Source organism: Phascolarctos cinereus, unplaced genomic scaffold (genome assembly GCF_003287225.1).
Source record: "Phascolarctos cinereus isolate Bilbo 61053 unplaced genomic scaffold, phaCin_HiC Scaffold_1;HRSCAF=81, whole genome shotgun sequence".
Lineage (NCBI taxonomy): Eukaryota > Metazoa > Chordata > Mammalia > Diprotodontia > Phascolarctidae > Phascolarctos > Phascolarctos cinereus.
The window spans coordinates 54,709,400-54,730,571 of NW_027555514.1; the positions used below are offsets into that span (position 1 = coordinate 54,709,400).

Below are 21,172 nucleotides of genomic sequence, written 5' to 3' on the forward strand. Positions count from 1 at the left end.
AGAATGACTCTGTGTGTGTGTGTGTATGCGCACATGCATGTGCACAGCAAGGAGAAAACACTTCCTTCTTTCCAAAGCAGAGGTGGAGAAGGAATTATTTTCTAAAGGAGTATTCTTACCCATAGATAAAAGAACCAGCCTCAAAGGATAATATCAGACTTAGTGAAAGAAAATTTTACATATGAAGATCTATTGGTGTTCTATGTATTCAAACATACTCATCTATGTGATGATGTAGGCATTGTGGTACTCAAGTGATTTTTTAAAAATCTATTTTAGCTCCCCTGAGCATCGTAGAATCATGGAATTTTATTACTGGAAAGACCTTAAAAACTACTTCATGCAAACCCCTCATTTTATAGCTGAGGAAACTGAGGCCCAGTCAGTGAGGTGATTTCTATTTCTACTCAACACAAAGTCATATGAGACCACAGGCCTGATGGCCAGTTCTGTCACAGTCTAAATATATATCTATATTGATCATATCTCAGTTGTCACTTCGCTAAAGTAAGCTGAGATTAAGTGAAAATGGCCCATGCAATTTGAATTCCTCCAAATAAAAGTACTATGTTCATTCATGGTGCTACTGGAGGTAAAAGTGGTTCAGAATGTCACCTCCCTAGCCTCTGAGCACCAACACACATCACCATTAACCCTCTGGTTGAAGGAAAAAATACCTTACCTACTGGACAGGGCCCACAGTAGAAAGAGCCTTGGGTGTTGACACACTCCACCAAAGGATTCTGAGAACAGGGAGGATCTGGAAGACTGCACTCATCTACATCATGTATGCAGTCAGTACCATTGGGAGCTGGCCTCCATCCAGCATCACAGATGCATGTATACTTAGGCTAGGAGAATGAGTATGAGCACAAATGAAAAGGATCAGTAATAATAAAAACTCCTGTTGATATTGAACTTTAAGTTGTACAAAACAATCTCTCCACTGAGGTGCGGCAGACTATTTATCATCTGGCTCTCCTTTCCAGGAGCCAATGGAGGCGCTTCTCTTCTTCCCTTTTTCTCATACAGTTAAGCATTTACGCATGGCCATACAAAAAAGGAAACGTCTTTGCTGGAGAAGTTAGAGAAACCTATCATTTGCCCAAAAGATGCCGGAGAAAAAGCAACAAGAATCGAGAGCTGTAACTCAATATAATTAAAGTCAATCCACTCGGTCTACTCTGTATTTAAGGGGAAAACACCCATGTAGGCACAGGCTCCTAGAAGTCAACTCAGTTTGTTTTCCCTTGAGACAGGGAAATTGGAGGGAGCAGTTTGCTGTCACGTGGGTAAAATGTGGAATGCATCCGAAAAAATAGAACTGGCAATGTTTTTGCCAACAAATGAAGAACTCTCCTCCAGAGCAGCCTGGAGTGGCAAGACTTCACTCCCCTCCATCCTCTCATAAACCAGAAGGTGAGACTTCATTTCATTTTGCATCTTTGCAGATAGGCCACCATAAGTTTGCACATGACATTCCCCAAACCCAGCGTAAAACAGAGCAACATAATTCATTAGTACACGCTCTTCCAAACACACTCAAAAACAGAATTCAAGGCCACTTAAAAAGAGGAAGCCAGTAGAAGCTCAGGGAAGAGGGGGCCGCTTTCTCAAACATGTTCTATGAGAATCTGGGAATGTTCTAAAAGCCAGTATCCACGGACAGAAGAACCAAAATGGCTCCTGTCTTCAGAACAGAGGCATCTGAGATATCCTGGCTGATTTCCCTCATTCCTTTAGTCAATCCCTATCTTCTGAGCATGTGCCATTTGGAAGGCACAGTGCTAGTGTTGTCCTAGGCAACCTCAGAAGATACAGACGACACTCTCAATCACTTCTCCTTCCCAGAGTGTTTACAATCTAATCTATCCTAATATAGTCATTCTGAATCTCAGGATTCTATTTTTTGCTGCCCAAATGGATTCCACTTCTTTCTATTGCCAGGAGAATCCCTAACAAATTACCAACATGTCATCGGCCACGGTACTCCTTGGAAGATATTCCTTCCAAGAGAAGGCACCACATAAATCAGGGCAGTCAAATGAAATAGTGTTTCTGGTCCTAATCCATATAATGTCTGCATATATACTGGGCATAAGCATGGGCAGGGGCTACGCCCACCTTACGAGAGTTAGGACACACTTGTCCTGAGGCTGGCAAGGTTGCCAGGACCCTGAGCTCCATATGGTTTATTAGTCAACAAATATTTATTTACTAGGCATCTATTATACTAGGTACTGGGATACAAAAATTAAAACAGTTCCTGCCCTCAAGGAGCTCATACTCTATCAGGAGAGGCCAGTGGCTCCAGTATTCCCATGGCCTCAAAAAACCAGCTGTAAAAAACCAGAAACCCATATTAACCATACCTTGCCAGTAGAGTCAAGGATCTGTGTCACTCTGACACTTTGACATCTGCATAACTTTGACATTGTGTTAATTGTTAGTCATCACAAGAGGGGAGAGGCCAAGATTCGCAGATTCATGAACTCGGAATGGAAAGTCTTCGATGTTCTACATAGTGAATTCCTCACGGAGTTATACCTGAGAAGGAGCAGCCCTAGGAGAAATAACTCACCACCTCAACCTGCTCACGGTCCAAATCCTCACAGATGCCATGCGTACAGAGAGCTTTCGAGCCCTGGCGACAATCATCATACGAGGAAGCACACTGAGGCCCATAGTTCTCAGGTTTGCAGGTACAGCTGTTGAGGACATCATACCATCATGCCACAAAACGTTCAAGAACACATGGTCAACTTTATAGCACCAGGACAAAAAATAATTTGAATTGAAAGTCAGGGATGTTAAAAGCTAACTGTGAAATAAGAGGCCAGCAATAGAGAGCTACAGATTTAGGTCTCAGAGGGGAAAGTCTGCTTACAGAGACTGCATGGTCCAGTGGGTTGAATGTGGAAGCAAGCAAAATCCAACACCAGTGGGGCCATTGATTCATTACCAAGGTCACACTGATGCTGAAAATTCCAAATATGCCAGGTCACTAGACAGAGTTTCCCAAGATTAGATTTCTAGGAACTGGTAGTATGCTATAAAACCCACCCATCCCTTTTTAATTTAATTTAATTTTTTTTTTTGGTTAAGACCTATGATTACATTGATATAGAGAATACCTAGTTAGAATACTCCACCTTTCAATATAGATGAACAACTGATCGGCAATCTATAGTCTTCAGAGTTGTCTGGGCCACCCAGAGATTAAGTAATTTGCCTAGAATCACACAGCCAATGTGTAATAGAATGATAAGATCATATATTTAGAGCCAGAAAGGACCTTAGAGGCGTCAACACCTTTGTCTTACAGATGAAGAAATGAGACCAGAGAGGATGTGACTTACCCAAAGTCACACAAATAATAAAGTGGCTAAGCCAGAAATTAAACCTAGCTCCTCTGACTCCAAATGCTGTGATGTTCCCTATGCAACAGGTTACGTGTCAAAGATAGCAGGACTTGAACTCAGAACTTGAACTTCCTTACTCCAACTGACCCCAGGGTTCTTTCACTTCCCTAGCCCTCTCTTTTATCATCTCATCTATAAAACGAGGTTGGACTAAAGTCCAACCAAGTCCTTCCCAATTATAACATTCTATAATTCTAGATATTCAATGACAACTAAATAATGACTTTTGTTGGCAGAAGGTGGATTTGTTTTTGCAGTAGCTTAATTGATAAATAATCAAATAAAATGAGGTCTTAGTAAATATCTTGACTTCCTAAAATTTCTGGTTTCATTTTACATCTATAAGGATGATAGAAAAATAATACTTAAGTCGTTAGATGACTTCTTAAAAACTTGATCATATCTTTTTTTTTTTACAAAACTTTTCAGGCATAAAAGGAATCTTCTGCTGATCTTCTGCTGCTAAAGTAAGGTCATCAACCCATAAAATGATTCTCTAATAGTGAAGACTGCAAATACCATGGTAAGCTGATAGAAGAGATATTAGTGGACTGTAGAGACTTGGGAACAGAGTGTTTGCTTTGGTTTGCTTTGAATACTTATAAACATGGAGAGCTCCTAATATCAGTAGGTAAGGACTAGAAAAATCAAAACAGATTGTAACCCTTAAGAAAGACGTCCAATCCAGCATTAGCATAGACATCCCAAAACAAATATAATGATTTAACATTCATTAGTAAATGGTACTTTCGTGTTTTCCAAGGTTGCCTTTCTCATTAAGACAATGACATAGATGAATGACCACAAATCACTGGATCTAGGAAGGAAATTCAATTATGAATCCCCAAACCCACATACAGACTCACTCTTCATCTCTCTTTCTCTGCCTCTCTCTGTCTCTCTGCTTCTCTTTCTCTCCCTTCTTCCTTCCCTCCCTCCCCCTTATTTCTTATAGGAATTGATTGAATTGTTGGGATTACAAAGTACTGGCAATTCGATCCCTGCCATGTATGGCAAAGAAAGTATAATTCAATTCCACAAACATTGAATAAGCACCTACCATGTGCCAGGCTCTGGAAATACAAAGAAAAAGATGAAACTCCTTGCCCTCAAGGAGACTAAATTCTGTTCTCCTGGACCTGAGTATTCTATCATTCCTGCCAAAGTAAGGGCTGACAATATTATTTGCTATGTTGAAGCAAAATAAATTTTTCTCAGTTATTCCCAAAATGTGGGTAGTTCAGGGAAAGCACTACGAACCCTACAGAGCAGTGCAGCACAGTCAATAGGAAGCCCTTGCGTCTCTGTGTTCCTAGATGGTAAATTTATAGCTGGAGCAGACCTTCAAGGTCATTTGGTCCAGCCCCTCAGTTTACAAATGAGGAAACTCGGGCCCACAGGAGTTGAATGATTGGCCCCAGGTCACATAAGGCAGTAAGTACAAGAGCTGGAACTGAAACCCCGTTAACAACATCAGAGCTGGAAGAGACTTCAAAACATCATTTTACAAATGAGAAAACAAAGGTCCAGGGAGAAACAAAACAACTTTCTCAAGGTCACACAAATAATAAATGCCACAGCCAGGATTCAAACACATGTTCCTTGACCCAAAAGCCTTTGGAATTCCCACTTAACTGCACTGCCTCCCATAAAAACATCTGTATTCACACACACTGTATTTTCTAAGCAGTGCCTAAGCTTGTGTCTTATTTGCTTACAAATAATCATACTTAGAGGCATGTCTCTTAGGGAGAAAAAGATCGTAAGCTCTATTCACATAAAATACTTTCACTCCTGCCTTAATTATTGAACACCAATATTGTTGTTTGTCCTTCCTTTTGAAGAGAACCAAAGACATTACAGAGTGATGTCCTGACTCTCACAATGTGTGAATTGTATTTAAGTGAGGCACAAAGCCATCAGCCTCACTCTCTCTTCCACAGATATGGAAATCCAGTGGCAAGACAAAAGGTGGGACATCTGGTGATGGCCCAGGATGCAGTGGATGATGTTGGAGTCTTTGACGTCTGACTAAGCTCTAAGGGCTCTATGGCATCTGCTTCAGCGACGACCTTCACGGTGGTTTGAACAAATTACTCTTCCCTGCCCATTCCATGAGGGGAAGTCTTTACATGCTTGAGGTAGACATCCGCCCTAATTCACCCATGGGTCTGAGGCCTGTTGGTTACCCTCAACCTGGTTTAGCCTACCTGCCAAGACAGTTTTACTGAATGTGGCCACTGTACATGCTACAGCTTCTGGGAGCCACAGATGAGAGAGTGCCAGGTAGATACCGAAGTTGATGAGCAGCCCTGAAAGAGGCTTGGCAAGTCTTCACACCAGAGATGCTAGTATTCCCTGAACACCCTATACACCCCAAACATGGCAGCTAGATGGCACGGTGCTGGGCCTGGAGTCAAGAAGACTCACCTTTGTGAGTTCAAATCTGGCCTCTGACATGTACAAGCTATGTGACCCTGGGCAAATCACTTAACCCTGTTTGCCTCAGTTTCCTCATCTATAAAAATGAGCTGGAGAAGGAAATGGCAAACCACTCCCGTATCTTTGCCAAAAAAAACCCCAAATGTGGTCATGAAGAGTTGGACGCAACTGAAACAACTGAACAAACACCAACATAATAAGGTGGTTGATCAAGGAGCACAATTTCAGGCTAAGCTAGAAATGGCTATCAAAAAAAGTCTCCCACTTAATATTCTGTACTTGTACCCCAAGTTCAAGAACATTTGGGAACTCAGGAGAAGTCAAATACACTTCTACAGTTACAGCTGAACTGGTGTGAACCAAATCCAATCCAATCTTAATACAACTAGCTAACTAGCTGATGCACTCGTACAGAGGCTGTAGTTTAAAACCTAACTACCACCTGATTGTTAGAAGGCAAGGGTGGCTTACGCTCCATCCTTTTAGTTTTACAAGGGTTTTTAAGGCTACCTCCTTCCTCCCCCATCTCCATCATTCTGATTCTCCAGGAATGAAAAAAACTACAAAGCCTTTTAAACTGAGTCAAAGGTCTAGAAGTGATAGCTGGATGCCAGGAGCCCAGGTCCCAGGGGATGAATTAAATCCAAAGTAATCAGACCAACAAAAAGAGCCTGCTCTCTGGGGCAGGGACCAGAACAGCACTGAGAGGTAGTAAAATATTATTGCATGGCCCCTTTGAAGCTGCTCAGGGCAGGGCCTCTTGGTACAAGAGAGAGCTTCAGTGATAATAAATGATTTCACTCTGCTATTTTCCTTATCCTCTGAGGTAGAAATGTTTACCGTTTTGCCAGGGAGAGTGGAATGGGGCCTATTCCTCATTAGCACTTATAAAGCACCGTATCTCTTTAAGGAGTTGACAATCATGAATCCCATTCCTCCTTCTACAATAAGGGATCCACAGATTCCTGGTCCATGGACAGATTTCAGGGGGCCTGTGAAGTTGGATGGGAAACAAAAATTGCCTTTTTCACTAACCTAATTGAAATTTAGCATTTCCTTCAAGAATGAATGGTATGAAACAAACATGATTCTGAAAAGGGGGTCCACAGGTTTCACCAGGCTGCCAAAGGAGTCTGCAGCACAAAAAAGGTTAGGCCTCCTGTGATCTGTGAGGAACAGAACTTTGATTTTCTCACAAGGTTAGTGGGGGGAACCTCGATTTCTAAGTGACTGAGCCGCAATGCTCAGTGTAAAACTTGGTCACAAAGACCGAGTCTGCAAGGCCTGGCCTGACTTAATATGCACTCTGTCTTTGCTGAATTTCTGCTTCTATTTCCCAAAGGGTTTTCTAAGCTCAGTAAAGCTTTTCTTTTTTTTTTTCATGAAGGGTACTTTAATCTCACATAATTAATGGAGCCCAAGCAAGGATCCTGAGTTTTAGAGTTTCATCATGCAAATTTCACAAACTAATCACTGAGGCATTTATTTGCCTTTGCATCTCTGCCTATTTTCTTGTTTTCAGAAAGAAGTCTATCCACTTGTCCACCTGGGCCACTGCTCCCTTTCAAAAAGTAGGAAATTTGTTTTAAGTAATATGACACCTCCCTCCCCCCTCCCCTAGGTGCTGGGGGTGGATCCCTGAAGCTGATGGTTTCCCCACAGGAAAAACCACAGGAGCGAATCTCATCCCTATGCATAGACTGAGTCCTGAAGCCACACCAGTGACTTCTCACTTGAGGGTTTGCTATTAGAATAACATTTTTTTAAAAAATGTCTAGGAATAACTGTACCACCCTGGAAATTCAATCTCTATGCCCCACAACAGTTTTAACTTACTGGGTACAAACAGCATGAATTGAATGGGGACATTTTTTTGAAATCCCTAAACATAATGACAAAGCATTCTAACACCAGTGGAATGCCAGCAAATAGTTGTGGAGGTTGAAAAAGAGGTTGTCTTGTTTTTTTCCTTTTCTGTTTTGCAGAAGAAAATCATAAGGCATTGTAGAAAGCTTTAGCATAACGTATGGGTCTCTTCCTACTTTCAGAATTTATGTCACCTCATTAGGTATTGGCTGGCTTGCCGTAGCTGAGACATTATGAACCTGTGGTCTGTGAATTTGTTTGCTTGTTTTTTTAATATTTGTGTGACCGTATTTTATGTTTATTTTATGCATTTAAAGGCATTATTCTGAAAAGGAAGCCACAGGCTTTACAAGATTGCCAAAGGGATCCATGACACAAAAAATGCATAACTCCTGCCACGGCCCATAAGCTACGCTGCATCTCAAGTTGCCAACATACTACTGATGAAGTGGAGACCCTAATTAAGTCTGCCTTCTCGGGGTTAACAAGGCCAAATAAGGCTGGAAAGCAGAAGTAATATCCGGACCTGAGGCTTTTTGTCAAGAATATCTGCAAGGAATAAACTCCTGGAAACAGATAATAAGAGATCATACTTTCTGCAGAATTAAAGATAAGGCAAAAAGGTTAGGTTCCAGATATCACCCAAGTAAGAATTGCAAAAGCAGTGGCAGCTTGTAGTGAATATATCTTAAATCAAAAGCTGCTAACTTTATCATAAATTATCAGTAGAGATGAACATTTCTGGTCTTACATGTGGATTGAACCCTTGGTCATTTCCTCCTACAATTTCAATGAAATACGGCTAGAATCCAGAATAATCTGAGGCTTGCAAAAAATTATATGTATACAGAAAATATATATGTATATAGACTTTTAAACTATATTCAGAATAAGATGAACAAGCAGAATGAGAACATGGCTTAGGGAATAAATATGTTCACGTTAATGAAAGATACTGACAAGGCAGAACTCTCAATTCCTACAGTATTTTGCTTCCATTTTTTCTAACAAGGAAAATAATTTTCAAACTAAAACAAGCAATATGAATAGGAAATTAAAGCCCAATGTTGAGAGAAGTTATGAAAAGAGGACCTAATAGTACTACAGAACTGGAAACAAAATAAGTGCTCATCATTTGGGGAATAATTAAACAAATTGGGGCACATGAATATAATGGAATACTGCTACCCTGCGCTAATTCCACCTCCAATCAATATCTGCCAGCAGCCCCCGATATGATGGTAACAGGTAAGGTACCTTCTGTCTCTCACCCAGGCCAGAGATGAAAAGAGGCAGATACAAAGTAAAGAACTCAGCAAGGACATGTTCCATAGTATAACTCAAAGAAAAGGAGAAGTTGTGGACAGATAATTATTGGTTTAGCATCTGAGCCAAAGGATAAAAGGAGAATTTACTAGAGATAGAAAGGCAATATAGCAGGCATAAGAAGGATAAGAAGGCAGATATCAATGCATAGGTTCCTTGGGAAATGAGCAGTAAAGTAAGTGACAAGAAAGTCACAAGAAGCTATAAGAGACATAGTTCTTGCCTTACACACCCAAGGTGCTTAATAAATGTCTGCCAAATTAAATTGAACTGAACTGAGAAGAAAAACCAGAGTAAAGGAAATGTGGAGCAGAAATAAAGAAAGCAAATGACCCCGGGGAGAACAGCAACAGCTGAGGAAATAGTTTGGTTTGCTCAGCACCCTTTCCTTGGCAACATCTTTTATACTGGGGAAGAAGAAGGGGGCGTCCCAAGGTTCTCCTTTATCTCAAGCTTTACAGACTAAAACACGAGGTTAAATTTAATACAATGAAATTTATTAGAGATAAATGTAGAGTCTTATACTTGGGTGCAAAAAAATCAGTTAGGTAAAGGATGAGGAGAGTATGGCTAGACTGTTCATCTGAAAAACCATCCTGGGGCTATGGGTCATTGGAATGGGTCAAGAGTATATTCAGTGGACAAGAAAGTGACATTTGGGCTGAAGTAAGAGCCATAGTGTCCAAGACAAGGAAATCCCAACATACTTTGCTCTGGTCAAATCACACGAGAACTATTTTGCTTAAGTTTCAGATGCAACATTTCAGGAACTGTATTACTGATCTGGAGAGTGTTAAGAGGAGGGAAACTAGGAGAGTGAGTAGCCTTGAGTTCATGCTACACAAAAAGGATTTGAAGGAAGGTGATATCTAGTACAGAGGAGAAAAAAACAGTAGGGACATGACATCTTCTTCAAATATTTGAAAGACTGTTACATGCAAGAGGAATCAGACTATTTCTGCCTGGCCCCAGAGGACTAAACCAGCAGCAAAGGATAAAAAAATGCAATTTAATCCTGCTGTCAGGAAAAATGTCTTAACAATTAGAAATGAACTACCTCAGAAAGGAGCAGGTTCTCCCTTCCTTGAAGTCTTCAAGGAAAATGTGTTTAATCAGTTGTCATGTATGCTGTAGGAAGGATTCTTGTACAAAATACAAGTCAGACTAGCTGATCTCTGAGGTCACTTCAACCCTGACATTCAGTGACACTCTGTGATGCCAGATAGCTAGCAGGCACCTAGCTGAGGGAGCACAGATATAGATGAATGGCCGGTTGAAAGCTGCCTTGCAGACAACAGAAGAGGATGCATGTTGCTCATTTGCCACCATAACTACCTGAAAACAGTTTGGATAAGTTTTACAAACTAGTAAATGGAAAGGTCTGACACCAGTAATAGTAGTAGTAGTAGTAGTAGTAGTAGTAGTAGTAGTAGTAGTGTAGTAGTAGTAGTAGTGGTGGAGGTGGTGGTGGTGGTAGTGGTGGTAGTAGTGGTGGTAGTAGTAGTAGTAGTGGTAGTAATGGTGGTAGTAGTAGTAGTAGTAGTAGTAGTAGTAGTAGTAGTGGTGGTGGTAGTAGTAGTGGTAGTAGAAGTAGTAGTGGTGGTGATAGTAGCAGTCATAGTAGAAGGACGTAGAGGAGGAGGAGGAACAATAATAATAATAATAATAATAACAGTAATAAAAGCTAACATTTACAAAGTACTTTAAGGTTTACAAGGTTTCTATCTATCATCTATCTATCTATTGCTATTTGTTATCTCATTTAATCTTGATGAGAACCCTATAGATAGATGCTATTATTATCCTCATTTTATAAATGGAGAGACTGAGGCACAGAGATGATGTGGTTTGTTACCCAGCTATTAAGTGTCTGAGGTAGGATTTGAACTCAGGTCTTCCTGTCTCTAGGTCCCACACTCTATCCACTGTGCCATGTGGCAATATGATAGGCCCAGTATGCTGAAAAAAAAAAGACTCATAAAGAACTTGGTACTCTGGAGAACTCCACCCCTCAGTGGCTAATACTCCACCCAGGTTATCTTTTTGATGTCTCCCTCTGTGTCAGTGAACCTTGTGTTCTGAAGAATAGTATCTCTCCATAGGATTTTACTCATCTGCATCTTTCTCTGGGAATCAGGATATTGGGCAAAGCTTTTGAGATTATTGGGATGAGTCACTGATAAATACCAGCCCCAATCAGTCTGATTAGAATCATGTCTACGGGGACAATTCAGTCAATTCAGTAGGATGAGGAAAGGGACTGTGCCCTCTCATCCTTCAAGATGGTGACCTGTCTAGGAAAGCATGACTTGTGAAGAAAATAGAGATGACGAAGTTTAAGCTGGAGAAGAAAGTCAAGAGAAACTATCTCTAAATTCTTAGTCATTTCAAGGACCAAACGAATTCTGTGAAACTCCAAAGGGAAGAACCAGAGGCAATAGGCAGAAATTCCAGGTAACCAGATTTGGGCTTCACAAGACAAGCCACTCAACCTTCCTGGGCCTCAGTTTCCTCATCTGTAAAATGAGGAGGTTGGACTTAATGGTCTCTAATTCTCTTCTAATTGTAAATCTAGGATTCTAACATCTTAGAAGGAAGAATTTTCATGAAATTAGAACTATGAGCCTCCTTGAATTGAGCTTCCCCTCACTAGAATTATCCAATCTGAAGGTGAGTGACCACCTGGTAGGGAGGTCACAGAGGGGATTCCTTCATCTAAAGCCTCTTCTGCTCAGTGATTCTACCAGCCTCTAATTGCTATTCATTTGCTGGTGTAGATTGTTACTCTGTTTTTATCAAACACCATTAAGCTCTCCCCCTGAGATAGCTATATTACGTTGGCAACAAAGGCATGTTACCATCAGTAGATGCCACTACTGGTTCCCTGGAGACAGAAGACACAGGTGGGGAATGCTGCTTACTACGTTCCCTGCCAGGCCTCCCCCAAGAAAAGCTGATTTTTTAAAAATGCCCAAGATTACCTGTAGCTTCCTGGTGTATTGAAGCATGTGCCTCCATTCTGGCAGCTCATGGGTGTTCCAGCATAAATCTCACACTCGTTGACATCCGCTGAGCAGACAGGGCCCTGAGTTCATAGGAAGATTAAATTTGATCTCCAGCAGGGATTACAGGAGGGCTTTAGTATGCCAAAATCAATCTTGCATCTACAGTACTTTCAAAGACCTGCCCTCACCGACACAGGCTCAAAGCAACAGCCCTTCCAATGTGGACAGGGATCATGTGTTAATCCTTCCCTCAAACCCTCATCCTACTTAGCAACAGACATCCCACCCCAGGATTTAGGAGTTAGGAGGGTGAGCAAACAAAGACTGAGGAAAGAAGCCGTAGCTCTTGTATCCACTAAGGGTTTTCTCATCATCATCACCAGAGGCCAAGGAAAGGTGTGGGGAGGGATGGGGAAGATGAAGGGAAGACGAATTCCAGGCTCAATAATTTTACATTAATGCAAGTGGAAACACCATGATCTCTGAAGCATCTTTTATACACATGGGCGCAATCACTCTGGATATTTCTCGGTAACTCGGTGAGTTATCTAATCATATTTTCTTTGTTTTCATTTTGGGATAGAAAACTATAATCAGCTCCAATGACAGGGCAGCACCCAACTGAGAACTAAACACATCCTGATCATTCTGGGGACACATCGCTTCTGGTTCTCTTTATGGACTGTTTGGGTAAGAAGAAACAAAATGACTCACCTTCCAGTTTGAAGGACAGAGACAGAAAAAAGAATCGAGTAGGTTAAGGCAGGTCCCACCATTCTGACAGGGGTTGCTGCTGCAGACTTTGCTTTGAACTGTCTGAATGAAGCAAATACAGTGAGGACGGTATGACTGAGGCACGGCCACTAGCAGGATGCCCAGATAGGTACTGACTCATTCCTAAAAAGTCACATGTGTCTTCCTACAGATTTTAGTTCATTCACCCCAATTCTTCCTCAATTAGTTCTCTTTTCCTCCCACTGAAATATATTAACAATTTCACAGTGCTTTCACATTCAAATACACTCCACAGTTGGAAGCAGATTCTCTTCCTAGTCTTTAAAAAAGCATGGCCCATCTAAGGAAATAAATATTTAGACATCTAGAATAAATGGGAATTTTAATCTAAGCGGACTCAATTGGGGCATTCATTGATCACAGAAGTTATTGTTGGACCAAGGGAACAAATGAAAATTCTCCATATGCATTTCTATGTTATTCTTTTCCTTCATAGTGCTGCCGCAGCAGGTGAAATCTGATCAGCCACCACTGCTACCCTTCTTTGGTGGGGTTAAGCTTCCTGGACTCTTTCCATTGGAAACTTCTTTGAATAAAATGTGTCTCATTTACATACACTCTTCACTTCATTGGTCAAGTGATTGCTTTCTATTCAAAACAGACTCAGCTTTGTCCAGAGAACCTGTAGGAGTCTTCCTGAGTGCTAAATATCAGTTCTTAAGCCTAAGACCAGTAGCACCTTTGGATTCATGAGAAACTTCCAAAGATATGGCAAGTGATACACCTGGGGAAATATTCTACTGCTGAATCAATCTGCCTAACCACACTTCCGTTAAAGGTTGGGGTGGGAAGCCAAGAAAAAGAGAGAGAGAAGGGGAGAATTATTCTTTGATTGTTTTCTTAAATTTCCTTGAAAGATTATTTGTTCTACAAAAGCAAAGCTTCACGCAGGGGCAGCGAGGTGGCACAGTGGATAGAGCACTGGCCCTGGATTCAGGAGGACCTGAGTTCAAATCCAGCCTCAGACACCTAACACTTACTAGCTGTGTGACCCTGGGCAAGTCACTTAACCCCACTGCCTAGCTAAAAAAAAAAAAAAAGCAAAGCTTCTTCTAAATATCAGGACAAGTCTATTGGGTTGAATACTTTGGTTTTCATTCTTGCTCTGTAGCAGTTAAACTGCAAAAAATGGGGCATCTGCTCAACTTTTCTCCAGAAACATGACAGCCAAGAAGAGATACAGTAGTGTGAAAGCCTATTAAATCACTAATAAAAGTTGCTGGCATATATATACATAGATGTGCATATATGTATATATGTGTATATATGTGTGTGTGCGTGTGCATGCATATGAATATGGTAAACCAAAAATCTTCATCCAGTTTTAAGTTTTAATAGCTTAAAACTGGACTAAGATTTTTTTTTACACCCTCTGTATGACTCTTGAGGTTCCCAGAGATTCATAAATACTATCTCATTTGAATCTCACAAAAATCCCTACGAGGTCACTACTACAGGCATCATTATCTCCATTTTACAAATGAGCAAACTGCAACTTACAGAACTTAACTATCTTCCCCACGGTCATGTAGTCAGTTAGTGTCAGAGTCAGGATTCGAACCTGTCTTCCTAATTCTATCCACCCTTCTACCCATGCCACATTGCCTCTTCTAATAAGATTATGGATAGAACAAACGTAGAACTGTTCACCAAATACCAGCATTTCAGAACAAGACAGTAGTCCTTTTAGCGTGAAAGAGACAGATTTCATGCAATCAGAAGTTCTATTTTACACAGTAGGTAGCAAATTTCTAGGATGCATTGTTGTTTCTATGCCTCTAACCTCCGTATACCCCATAAGCGGTACCAGCTGGAGACTTAGGTAGACTCATGAATAAAAGACCTATAAGAGGTTATTAAGAAAAACTAGGATGTTTTGGAATACATTCTTATCCTCTGAGGTCTACGTCAAGTAGGATAATTATGGCCTCCAAAATACAGGTTGAATGAGCCATGAAGCTGATCCAGTGTGGAAAATCTTATGTTCCTGAGTCCCTTGAGCCATAACGTCATTCATAATCAAGCCTTAATATGACATAGTGAGTCTGTCCCCTGACACCAGCTTTAGAAAGGATGCTATTGTGTTTTTGAAGCAAAACAAAAACTTTTGTGTTTAATACACATGATGTTTACCTGCTCTAAGCTTTGAAATCTTCTCTCAAGATCCATAAGCTGTGCAGAAAAACAGAAAAATAAAAGTGCTGTAGACATAAATTACTGTTCACATTTCACAGAACTCTATCGAACACTCACATTTTGTTAAAATCATGAACTCAATTTAACTGCACAGTTATTGTCTACTTAACAAAAGACTGTGCTAGACACATAGCAGAAGACACGAAATTTTGATAAGACATGGTCCTTTCCCATGAAAAGGACTTTACTCCCTACTAGGCGATAACACAAACACAGCTAGTAAACATAAGTGCACTAGAATTACAAAACAAAGTACTCTAGAAGAGTTGTTATCTATGGGAGGTGGGGTAGGCAATGGGTTTTGGAGAAAAAGCAATTGAGTTGGATTTTAAAGACAGACAGACATTCAGCAGGTGAAATGGAGAAAACATTCAAGACATAAATAAAGCAGTAACCAAATTTATAGAAGCAATCTGTTCAGAGTATGTCTGGGTTGGGAAGAGTAAAGCTTGGCTGGGATATGGAATATGTGAAGTGTCAAGATACTAGATAAGGCTAGAAAAATGAGCTGAAACCACTAAGACTCGGTAGAATGAGACCTATGATTGGATTATGGCTCTGGATAGGATCTATAAAAGGGAGAGGGGCAGCACAATATATTAAAAAGGTATACTCATATTGGGAAATCCAAGAATGAGAAGGAGGGAGCATGAGGCAGAAAGAGTATGTGGTCAATGGTGAAAGAAGTGATTTTATCAAACAGGAACACTACAGATCACCTGGACAGAAAGATAAAACAGATGAGGAGTTTGGCAAATATAACAAGCACAACACAGAGGCATTATAAAGTAATGAGGGGGGACTTCAACTATACAGACATCTTTAGGAGCTCTCTCTCCACAAAAAACAGAACAGAAAATAATGCCTTGACTTTGCTTGGTGATGGTATTATTCTTCAAAAGGATGGAGGAATTACTGAGGGGAAATTCAACCCAGGAGCTGATTCTCACTAACAAGGAAGAACTAGTTGATGGGATCCTTGAAGGAAAATGAACATTCTATCCCAGAGTTAGTGACAGAGAAGGAGAAGTAATCTGGACTTGGTCTGAAATTTACCCTAGATTTCAGGAAAAGTCAATTTCAAATGATGTAGAGAGAAGATTGGTAGGAATCCTCTGTGTAAAGTATGAAAACACAAAAGAAAACAATTCCAATAAGGAGGAAAAATGGGATTTGCCCAAAGAGATTGATGTGGATGCACAGGAAAATGATCAACCAACTTAGATCTTAAAAAAAAATACATAAAAGATGGAATCCATGCCACATAACAGAAGATAGATACGAAAGCATGGTCTTAAAAAATCTGTCAGGAATTCTAAATACGAGACTAAGCTGAGGCTGGTTGATGAGAAAGGTAAAGACAATAAGCTATGTTGAGTGGAAAATGGAGGATCAAGGAAGGGAGAGGACCTTTGCTTGGGATGCATAGGGTAATAATGACTGGCAACAAGAAAGAGCAGAGCTGCTCAATTCATATTTTGGGTTTGGGTTTTGTTTTGTTTTTTTTTCATCTTCAAAGGAGAATTAACCTTTGCTCTGGAAATGAGAGAATAAAAATGACTGAGTTTATAACAAAGATAAGTAAGGAGAAGATAAAAAAGGCCTTAGCTGTCCTTGATGAAGTCAAATAACCTGATCCACATGAATGATACCTGAGGTCCTTAAATACCTCAAGCAAGTGCATTTAATTTGCTGAGCAATGATCAGTAATATTTGAAAGATCATGGAAAATGGGAGACACATTACAAAACTGAATAAGGGCCAACGTCTCAATTTTCAAAAAAAGGGAAGAGGACAAAGCAAACTGTAGGCCAATGAATTTGATTTCATTTCTACGGGAAATTCCAGGAAGGAACATTAAAGAGAAGATTGGCAAACATCCAGAAAGGGAAGTGATTGCACATAGCCAGTGTGCCTTCCTCAAGAATAGATCATGCCAAACTAACTTCATTTCCTTTTCTGATAGGACTACTAACCTGGTAGCTAAGAGAAGTGCTATTGCAGCAAAGCTTTTGACAAAGCATTTCATGCCATTCTTGCAGAGAAGTTGGAGAGGAATGGATTAGATGAGAATATAGTCAGATGGATTCAGAAGTGGAGGGATGGCCAGACTCACATGGTGGTTTGTGAACGGGTCAATGTCAGTGTGGCAGCAGATCTCCATGGGAGGATCCCAGGGAGCTGTGGTTGGCCTTGTATCTCTTGCCATTTTCTCAAAGACTTGGATAAAGGCATAGATGGCATGTTCATCAAATGGGGAGATGATGCAAATCATTCTTTGCATCTCTACCACATAGCACAGTGTCTGGCATACAGTAAGTACCTAATAAATGCTTATTAACTGATTGACAATAGTTAACAAGCTAAGTTGACAGTATCAAGATCCAAGGATCTTGACAGGCTAACATACTGGGCTACATAGCCTAATAAGATGAAATTTAATACGGTTAAGTGTAAAGCCTTACACTTCAGTATAAAAAAAAAAGCACCTCTAGGAGTATAAAGTGGGAGGCATGGATTCAGCTGTTCAGCTAAGGATCTGGGGATTTCAGTGGACTGCAAATTCAATAGGAGTCAGTAGTGTGAGGTGGCATCCCAAAATGCTAACACAATTTGAGGCTGCATTAAAAGCGGCAAAACTTCCAAAAATAAGAAGGTGACAGTCCCCTCATACTCTGCCCCATCATACTTTATCTGGATGGGGCCATCTCCAGTCATCCTGATCTGGATCTTACCACTGGACCCAGATGGCTCTGGAGGAAAAAGTGAGGCTGGTGACTTTGCACAGCCCTCTCTCACTTAAAGCCAATTCACTTGATGTCATGGTCCTCTTCGAGAACGAAGAACAAACAACAACTTTATCTGGAGTGTTTTGTCTATTTCTGAGCACTACAGTTTAAAAAGAAAGACTGACCCCGGATCATAAGGGTCTGGAATGTTAAGCAGATCAGTTTGAACTTTACCTAGCAGGCAATAAGAAGTCACTAAAGGATTTGTTAGCAGAGGAATGACGTGATCAGACCAGTGTGTAAATTAACGTTATTCTAAAAGTGGCAGACTGGAATTGGGAAAGAGTGAAGATAGGAAGACTTGCTAGGAGGCTACGGAAATATGAAACAGGAACCAGGGTAGAGCAATGATAAGAGAGAGGAAGAACTGGATGAAAGTAATCTCATGGATTTGGAATTGGTAGTAATTGGTGAGAGATTAGTAGTAGTAATCTATTAGTGGTAGTAACCTATGAGGGATTAAGGGGAGCAAAGAGATAAAGAATATTAAGTATTAGAACAGGGAGGACTGTGTGAATGAACCACAGGATTTTCTTTACTTTCAAACTCTGTATGACTATCTGCATGAAAAATTGAGGATTTCCTTATTTCATTCTTCCTTTTATTCTTCTATGCTATATTCTCACTTTTCTACCTTACATATCCTAGAAATTAAGCAAGATCCTATGATAAGTGGAATACTGATTAGCTGGTTCTTTTTATTCACTTTGAACTTCCCTAATCACCAATCTCCACAGACATCAGGGAATCTCCACACCTCCAAGATTAATAACCAATCTGATATCCTTTCAAATAATTGTTGGCCAGATTAAAACCAGACCATTACATGCAGCAGGCCCCAACTAGAGGCTCCATGTTATTTTCCCACCTATCTCATTTTGTAGATAGAGCCCTTAGCCAATGGTGCCCAGATTTTTATGACTTTGGCTCAGTAAGGCTCACGATTAACTGAAGACCAAAACTAATCATCCCCTTTTTAAGGAAATTACTCAATAGCCTTGATCTAAGGGAAAATGCCATTTACTGAAAGAAAGGAGATGTCGGACTCACCTGGTAACTGATGTGAGTGATTTGATATGAAACATTGTAAGGAAGACCAGCACCACTTCTTTTTAATTCTGTAATATCATCCTTGTTTTTCTGGATCTAATATTTAAAGAAAAAAGAATATACATGCTGAAATCTCTGGGAAACATCATTAGTGCACAACAAGGCCTTTATTACATACTAATAAAAATTAGGAATAGTACATTATTTTAAGTACTAAAGTCTTGTATTTTATTACTTATATCACTCAGAATGATACCATATATTATGAAGAGTAAGTAAAAATATCCATGATGCAGTTTTACATGATTTCATATTTTCAATAACAACACATGAAATAGCTTTACCATAAAATATTCCTACAACACCAGCATAGGTTAATAAGTGACTGGAATGCTTACAACAGTTGGTAAGGAGGCTGTGACTGGGAACGAAACACATTAAACTATATCTTCCACACTCCATTCATGTATCGCCTACCCCCTCATGTCTACTACTACTGGACTTTTCCATTTCTTGCTGAATTTTTGCCAAGTCTAGGGCTGTATCAGATGTCTGTGAACTATGAGCTATACCTGGCTTCCCTAGCCTATGCAATATCGTTTTGCCTTCTAGAACCATGACTCTAGTCACCGGCTCCTTCTCACCCCATTTTTGAGATATATTCTCATCCCCGCTCCCCATTCACCGTGACCATAGCAGAAGCTCAAGGAAAAAAAATTACCTGACTTAAGCATTCACCAAGGTCTTCTTCGTTAATTTTAATTTTCCCCTGGGTTCCAGTTCTAAATTCAATGCTTTGGGCAGATCCAGTAACAAATACTAAGTTGCCCCCCTCTGAGGTCATACGAGGCCTATGTTCCCAAAACAGAGAAAGTATCATGAGGTTGTAGATTTGTCATGAATTATCTGCGGCAGCAAAGCATTCCACTGAGGTCTTGAGAAACTTTACCAATCCTCATTCCTTGCCTGTACAGCAAATTGAATTAAATGGTTTCCCCCAGATTCCCCGCCAGTTCCCCACTTCTTTGCAACTGCTCTCCAGCAAAATCTTACAGAGAAGTAGCTGAATTTCAAGAGCTCTTAGTTCATTTGCAAACTAATGGAATATGGACAGGTTAGGAAACATTTTAACATATCAGTGGAGGACATTACAGAAGTTAATGCTCTCACATATTTTCCTTAGGGTATTTCATTTGCTTCTCTGTTCTCCTTCAGCTGAATTTTGCATTCTTCATTGGTTTGTCCAGATAGGTATGAAATCAAACAAGCAGTGACTCTAACTTACTTGCAAGAATGGTTAACTTAAGTACTTACTGTTGTTGGTAGTCAGCATTTCTTCTTTGCCGATGCAGTTCAAGTTGCTCAAATTCACCACCTAATCCTGTATGTATCAATAAAGAAGCCAAAAGACAAAGAAAGGGAACTGGCCAAGACATGCTCCTCGCCAGCCCTCCTGGGAGGGTTTGATAAGTCAGACTGAGCCTGTTCCCCAGCAAGATGACTGAGTGAGTTTGGAGAGCAGCAAGCTTGCTTGGCAAATGTACTTTGCCCTGTGGAGCCACTAACTTTTCACAGTCCTCCTTCTTCTCCCTGAGATCTTCACTATTTTACCTTTCCCAAGAGAGAGGTAAATGATCTTAGATCTAAATGGGTACTCTTCAACTTTCAAGAGGTCAAAATCTATCTTTAAGTAGTACATGATTTAATCATTATCTGGTTGACCTTTGCAATAGAGGAAAACTACTTTAGAAGGAGCTAGTGGAAATTACCCAGAAAAATGCACCCAGGAAGAAACTCTCCTAATGAATTCTGTCATGTTTTGATCTCAATGACTAAGGGATCTGGAATCCAAAAAAGTTAAGATCAGCGTAAGAAAGATGATCCAGGATTTCTGTCATTATCACCTATGTTATCACTTATTTTTCCTCATCATGAAAACTCCTCAGTAGCTGAAGGAACAAGGCACCCTGAGGGAGAGGGAGGCAGCTTATGCAAGACTATTCAAATGACTGCAACTATCCCCAACTGCCATTCTCCCTCTGACCTTCATAGAGATAGTTCAGGACTTTGAACCCAAGAGCACTAGGGTAACCCAATCCAATCAGCAACCCTGCTTCTAGTCCAGGCTTTCCAGTCAACATTGAAGGAAGCAATCATTTGAAGGAAGGTCCCCAGCTGCAACCATCATCCTGGGAAGCAGCTTCTCCATGGAAATAGAACCTATTACCGATTCTTTGGGTAACATCCTTCCCTCAGCAGCTAACAGATGCAAAAATAAAGT

General features: G+C 40.4%; 1 protein-coding gene across 1 annotated transcript in view; it reads right to left on the minus strand.

The window, feature by feature from the left end:
- CUBN (cubilin) overlaps positions 1-20,427 on the minus strand; it is a 324,592-nt gene extending 304,165 nt beyond the window's left edge. The window contains 8 exon segments of the mRNA XM_020966874.2: positions 683-851; positions 2,582-2,708; positions 12,038-12,141; positions 12,776-12,877; positions 14,990-15,028; positions 18,892-18,987; positions 19,613-19,742; positions 20,206-20,427. Coding sequence (XP_020822533.1) covers positions 683-851; positions 2,582-2,708; positions 12,038-12,141; positions 12,776-12,877; positions 14,990-15,028; positions 18,892-18,987; positions 19,613-19,742; positions 20,206-20,327 — 889 coding nt within the window. The 5' untranslated portion in view covers positions 20,328-20,427.
- Between the last annotated feature and the right edge of the window lie 745 nt (positions 20,428-21,172).